General features: G+C 40.2%; 1 protein-coding gene across 1 annotated transcript; it reads left to right on the forward strand.

The window, feature by feature from the left end:
• The first annotated feature begins 2590 nt into the window (after positions 1 to 2590).
• On the forward strand, positions 2591 to 3675 carry LOC147622981 (uncharacterized). Its single transcript, XM_086820979.1, has one exon. It carries the CDS (start codon positions 2623 to 2625, stop codon positions 3673 to 3675), a length of 1053 nt encoding a protein of 350 aa, XP_086677105.1. The 5' UTR covers positions 2591 to 2622.
• The last annotated feature ends 3970 nt before the right edge of the window (positions 3676 to 7645 follow it).

The raw sequence follows: 7645 nt of genomic DNA on the forward strand, positions 1-7645 counted from the left end.
TTTTCAGAATTGGAAAACCTTTGAATTTCTCCTCAAATTTGGAAATAGGAAAAAGTAGAGGTTGAAAAAGGAGTGATGTGACTTGCATAGGGATTGGGAAAAGTAAGCTTGATTAGGATTAAGAGAAAATCAAGCTTATGGAGTGATTAGCTTATGAAGCTATTTTTTTTTTCTTCTCCACTCCACGCTTTTGCGCCGGCAGGCTGCCGCCATGCGCCCCTTCTTCCAAAAGCTTATTGAGATTTATATAATGTCTTTTGCATGGATTTATCTGCTCCATCCATTATAGATTTGCTCAACCTTGAAGCTTTCTGATTTCTGAGAGTTACCCGTGAGGTTTTTGGCTATGAGGATTTCATCCATACGGTCAGATTCTGAATTCACAGAGTATTTGGAAAAACCACTTTTTGATAGAGAGGGATGGTTTTGCAGGGTGGTGAGTGGGTTTGAGAGTAGATCTAGTTTTGAATCTTTGACCATTGGGTAAAGACCTGCAAAACACCCTTCTGTCCACTGGATAAATTCCTGCACTTTCTTGATTTTTGAGAAGTTGAAGCCCTTTCCTACCTTCTCCACAAATCTCCTAGCCCAAGCTCTGATACCACTGCAACCGGAATCTTATTCTAGGAATTGATTGTGGAAAGATAGAGAATTAATTCAATCATAAAAACCATTGCTTGTAAGCTTCAACTAAATCAAAGCAATTGAAAAATTAAACACTTAAACAAAAATACTTAGCTCCAAAAAGACCATATTGGGTGCAATCTTCCCCCCTCTTGTGCGTGGCCTCTCCCCACACAAGAGTATTTCTTTATTAGCTTTCCTTTTCACCAAAATTAGGCCATAGCCCCCAAAATACAAGATGTGCTTTTTAGAGAGCACGGCACTCTTCTTTAACAAAAATAGAGTGTCAAATTGGGACTAGGGTAAGGCCATAGGCTTAAATAAATTCCACAAAAATAAATGTATCTTTCCTAATGTTCAAAATGGAAAAATCATTTAATAAGATTACAAGCTACTATGCTTGCCAAAAATGAAATGTGATGATCCAAGACATTTCTTCCAAAGTAAACTCTTCAATTCCCATAGTCTTCATCACCTGAAAATATAAGCCCAATTAATTATTAAATTAATCCCACAAATATTAAACAGGCACAAATCATCACCAACTCATGACTACTAGGCGTAAGTACCCCAGGAATCACCCTGCCATACAAACCTAACTGAAATAATCATAGGTGGCCTCAAACATACGTCATATACCGCACGTATTAATATTTATAGTGGTATCACCCACGATATTAACCTGGCCGGCATGACACAAGAGTAATCTAGGCGTCCCCAAATTACTCAAGAGGGGATAAATAATATTTTTATAGAGGACTTAAAATATATTCTCATGACATGTAGTGGCTTGGCCCACCTTGGTTGACACTCGGGCTAGCCATAATGTTTTATCTTAGGAGACATGGACCTCCTTAGGCCACCCCTTCCCCTCACACTTTCCACAATAACCATTACCACAATAAACAATTCTCAATCCACGGATCTCATTAGGCCACTTGCCCTGACACATTCCATAGGTGAGCATTCTCCTTTGTTCCTTGTTCCTTGGATGTCAAAATACAAAGGCCAGTGACATCCCATTGGCTTCTAATGTAGTTGTAAACATTCATTATAATGGAATTTTTATGCAATTATTTAATTTTCTTCATGTTGAATACGGTGCATAATTATGGAATCTAGAGTAGGATTATTACAAGAACAAGATACAAAGCAACATGAGTGTTATTGACTTTGCTTTTGAAAGGTCACTCGAATTCAGCTACAAGATTTAGTTTTGGTTAGCCATTTGTATATGGTTGTCACCAGTGTCAAAAATAAACTTTTTCTCTAACTAGTGAAAAGAAGGACGACCTTCAAGTTCAATCGATTTTTATTGAAAAAATGCATTAGTTAATTGCTCGGGGGGGGTCACTATATGTAGAATACCCCTATCGCGTGCATTCAAGGCCTATATTTTAAATCCTTTATCTGTGAATTTTTTTATCCATATAATATCCCCTTTTCTTTATGAATCTATAATTTTTTTTTGAAAAAATTTTAAATCACACCCTTATGTAAATATATTTCTGTAAGTTTCATAAATTAAAAATATGCTTCTGTTGAACGCACGTGATATTTACATTTTTTTGTGAGTGACCCCCAGGTTAATTGGTTTTATAATTAAAACCTTAAAAACTTGAATCTTTTAATTGAAGACTACTCAAAACTACAACTACTTTTTCTCAATTTGATCCATGACAATTACATTTAAGGACACTTTTTTTATTTCCTGACATTGGTTGTCACGGCAAAGTTTAAGCCACAAACTCCTATCTTGCAGAGAACTGTTGAGAGGAAGAGTCCTATGGAAGATTGAAGTCAAGCTTGATTTTGGATTGCCGTCATGTAGTGGTTCTAAGAAATAAGGCGTGGCTAGATCCTAGCGTGCACTAAAAGGATTGATACACGTAGATAGACGTGAAGAAACGCTACTACAATGAGACACGACTCGTCGAAAAGCACATTGATTGTCAGATTTGGAGGGTGGACGAGCGAGACGACTGCGTGGTCGCAGAGATGGAGTACAGGGGGAATCTCTACGTCGCTTCTATGGCGGACATGACGCCAGAAGAAGCCGAGCATCTGGAGCAACTGAGGAGGCAAGTCCATGATCAAGACAAAGTATGGTCGGACTTGTCCGGTAGTAAACATGAGAGCCTTTATCCGTCCACGGTTTCGTCAACTCTGGCCGCCGCGCATCCCGCTAGCGCCAAGGTTACGAAGGCGTTGATCCGATCAGTAGGCCTGCCCTCGAATTTCCGAGCGAGCGTATGGATGAACACATCGGGGGCAGCCAAGATGAGGGCGAGTGTAGGCAATAGATACTATCGAGAGATGGTTGACAAATCCCGCCTTATCTGCACCGAAACAACGTTGCAGATTCGAGTGGTTATCCAGCGAACCTTCCCGTCCCACCCTTGGTTCAACACGCCTGAAGGCATTGGTCCTCTGTATGACATTCTGACGGTCTACTCGCTGCGTAATCCGAGGGTAGGATACTGCGACGGCATGAACCGTTTGACTGCATTACTCCTCCTGGTCACGCATGCCGAAGAGGAGGATGCCTTCTGGCTGCTTGCCGCGTTGATGGAAAACATCGTGAAGGGCTTATACACGGCGGATATGTCCGGCGCCAAAGCGACGCTTCGGGCGTTTCAAAGCTTGCTAGAGAGGAACTGCCCCCGCTTGGCTCAGCACCTCAATCAGTTGCTTGGAATCGACGCCGCGGAACTGGCCCTCACATGGTTTATGACCCTCTTTGCTACCTACTTGCCCACGGAACCCACTCTGCGCTTATGGGACGTAATCTTCACTGAAGGCAGCTGGGAAGCGCCTCTCTTTGCCGTCGCCCTTGCCGTCTTCCGAATGAACGAAGAAAGCCTTCTATCTACGCGTGATCTGGGCATGCTGCAGAGTATACTCAACCAAACGGTCTCCAACTTGTCGGACGCAGACGCTCTTCTCGCGTTGGTCTCGGAAAACCTACCCTTAACCGAGGACCGTTGTCGACCTAAACCTGGTCGGGCGCGGGCGCTCTTCTCGAGTTGGTCTCGGAAAGCCCACCCTTAACAGTAGACCGTTGTCGACTGAATTACGTTTAGGTTCGTTGTATGAGAGTGATGGAGTAAATCTACTCACGTATTAGAGATCGACCGCTTTACCTATTCTTTTCTTTTCTTTTGTTTTTTTCTAAATCTACTCCCCCCCCCCTCGTCCTTTACAAGACATCCCCGTGTGAGTGGTATCCAGCCCGGATCGTGGCTAGGGCATTCAAGCTGGAGTGGTCTACCACTAGGCTATTCTATGAGAGGGGTAGTAAATCTAAACTTATGCCCACATATATTAGAGATCGAATGCTTTACCACTAGGCTATGCTATGAAAGGGGATGGAGTAAATCTTTTTTTAAAGACCAATAATATGTATATTATAAGAAGAAAAAAGAAAACATTACATAGTATACTTTCCAAATCTACACTCAACCGTCAAAAGCATCATAAGAGTCACTCACCATTAAGCAAGCTACACACCTTGACTCATCCCAAGACAACTAGTATCCAAGCAAGATACAAGCCTCAATCCAAAAAAGGGGAGGTAAAGGGTGACGTCTTTGAAAAAAATAAGGGGCTGCTCATCTAGGGATGGAGTAAATCAATTCAAACTCATTACCACTACGCTATTCTATGAGAAGGGAGGGAGTGAACCTATTCAAACTCATGCCCACATAGTAGAGCTCAAATGCTCTACCACTAGGCTATTCTCCCAGGCCTTCAATTTTCGACAGTGTGGCATGTAGGCTCATAAATAGAAAGAAGAGATTTGTATTTTGTGAACACCAAATCAACTTTGGATGGGTGGATAAGGATACTCAAAACATCAACAAAGGATAGGGTAGGTGAATTAGGACATGGCAGAATCTAGACTACTAGTTGGAATCACTAAAGACTCGTGGTTGGATGCACCAAAGACTTTTTCTCCACTTTACAATGCTATGAAATACCTTGTGATACTAACTTCTAAGGCACACAGTAGACTAGAAAATACCCTCCATTTAACCTCCTAACCTATGCTTCTAAGGCACACGCCAGCAAATACCCTCCATTTAACCTAGCCTATGCACCTTATATAGTGACACCAACCTTGTACAATCTATGATGTATGCCCATAGTATTGATTAACCAAGTGGTACATATGCACCTTATATAGTGACACTGACCTTGTGCAATCTATGATGTATGCCCATAGTATTGATTTAACCAAGTGGTAGATACACTAGGATGAGCAAACATCTAGGTGAAGTATGTTTGTGTTATTTACAGAATGGTTTTTTGTGTCACACAGCCACATATATTTTTTTGGGTGTGCATTCCTAGCGGCAACAATGAGTATACCCGTGAAAAATAGAGCATATCGTGCATCCAACCACACACCCAACTGCATGCTCCCACCATGCAATGGCTGGGAATTGAATGTCCAACGACTACAATGTTGTGAGCCATGTGCTCACCTGTGTCTTTCTTAAAATCTTATTTTTATTTTTGGGGTCACCTTGATCGAAAAAGGAGCTCCTCATAAATATATCCTATGTAAACGAAGTGCTCGCCTAAGGCCCAAGAATACGTGAAATGAACATGAAGTTCCAATAAAAGCAACAAACACAATATGCGCTTGTGCTCACAGCTACTAGAAGGTCTCAACCCTAATTAGCATCCCGATTGCGAATGATCAGACTTCTTCACATAGAGCCTGGTGTAATTCTACCCACACTCCTGCAAAGGGGGACTTGCGAAGCCGCTTATGTCTCTACTAATACGCGATGCCCCCTTAATCATCCATTTAACAGGTCTACAACCGATCGATTTTGACCACACGAAGGTCGAGCCCCGATATCTATATAAAGTACAGAAACATTACAGAATGTAAATTTCCATTATTAATAAATCTGATTATGAACCGTGTCTACAATTTCCCCGTGCACATCAACTGCCATTTTCTTTTTCTGAATATGAATCTTTTTGAACTTAGGTTACAAGCGTTCTCCCACATCTCCTTCGTCTCTTGTGTTTCGACTTGCATTTCAACAATATGGACATATCATCGATAGTGTATTGATTAGTATGCCAATGTATACCCTCTGCTATATTTTACTCCTTAAAAAGAGTAGTTTTCTGCAAGATCAATGACCGGCACCATCATATTTTTTTTGGAAGTTTCTTAAGCACTCCGTGTACTGCTTCGCTTGCCACTTGCTTCTGAAAGTACATAAGATGAATTGAGATGTATGTTCCTTCTATAATATTGCTTACAGGAAGGGCTTTGCATTCTCCCATGAGACACTTCAACTTACGAAACATGCTATCCATAGGTTCCACACAGGGACAAGATTCCCAGGATTGTGGGATCCCAGTGAAACTGTCATGTTAACTCACGCAATCCTTTATCTAAAGAATATAAGGACAATAGCATGATGATCGATGTAACCCAAATACTCTGTGCAAGGGTGGTTCATCGTCGTGATAATACCAGAAGCTGACTTGACCTTGCCAATCAAATAGGGAGTAATATGTAGCGCTTGAGGACCGAGATAATACGGGGAGATGATGGGAAGCTGACTAGGCCTTGTCAATCAAATAGGGAGTGATATGTAGCACTTGAGGCCCGTGAATATAATACCAGGGGATGCCCAATATTATGTCTAGGCTTAATAATTTTTTATGCCTAGACTCTAGGCTAAGGTTTAAGTGATTTCTGTGGGCACAGAGGACAAGTATGAAGGATAAGCATGCCAATCAGGTATCTTATCCATTTGTATATAAGTCAATTTCTCCACTTTATAATAGAGCACATATTGTATTATTTTAAACATTGAATTAATTTCTTATCTTTTCCTTAATGGTATGCTCTAATGGTACGTACTGTCTATGTTTTGTGTTATCTTAAATATGGTATGCTCTAATGGTGATTACTGTCTATGTTTTGTGTTATCTTAAACATGGTATGCTCTAATGGTGATTACTCTAGTCTACATTCTGTGTTATCTTAAACATTGAACTAATTATCTTAAACATTGTATGCTCTAATTGTGACTACTCTCTATGTTTTGCATTACCTTAAACATTGAACTAATTTCTTATCTTCCCTCTTGCTAAACAAATGTACATCACTTATCTATTTGTATTTAAGTGAATTTCTCTACTTTCTAAAGGTGGTTACTCTTTATGTTTTGCATTATCTTAAACATTGAACTAATTTATTATCTTCCATCTTGGTAGTCTTTCATGCTATGCTCTAATGGTGCTTGCTTTCTATGTTTTGTGAGATCCTTTCCAATTGTGTGTGTCTTAGCTTCAAATTAGTTGCGTCTTAACTTCGATTTCTTGCCTTCCCTCTTGCTAATCCTTCATGCTATGCTCATGCTGATTTCTCTCTATGTCTTGTGAGATCCATTGCAAGTGTGTTTCTTAGCTTCAATTTAACCTAGACTTATTTGCTGAATTTGAGTGAGCTACATGAGATTAGCTTGAGATTCAGATCTAGGCATGGGTATGTGAGAAGTAGATTGTTTATTAATGACGTCAATAGTTGCACCGTGGAGTAGCACATCTAATTGGATTATGTGTCAATTGCCTCCTTTTTGCATATTATTCACATAAGAGAAATGCATCAACATAAGTTTATGTCCTTCAACTTGCATGCAAAGAATGGTTTCCACTTCTTAAAGGATTGTTAGGCCTCTAGAAATGAGGCTCTAAACCTTACATAAAAAGATCATCTATAAAAACAAAAAAAAACATGAGGCAGTAAAATACCGCGAGCATAGCCAAAGAGCATAGGTTATTGATTTGGTCTTTACTTATGCGTTGGTGTTATTTCTTCTACGATGTAGCGACAAGAGAATAGGTTGTTGATTTGGTCTTTACTTATGCGTTGGTGTTATTTCTCTGTGATGTAGTGACAAGAGCATAGGTTGTTTATTTGGTCTTTACTTACATGTTGGTGTTATTTCTTCTATGATGTAGTTGTCACTACCAATGCTAGTTT

Source organism: Cibotium barometz, chromosome 27 (genome assembly GCF_041138505.1).
Source record: "Cibotium barometz isolate CiBa-2024 chromosome 27, ASM4113850v1, whole genome shotgun sequence".
In the NCBI taxonomy this organism is placed as follows: domain Eukaryota; kingdom Viridiplantae; phylum Streptophyta; class Polypodiopsida; order Cyatheales; family Cibotiaceae; genus Cibotium; species Cibotium barometz.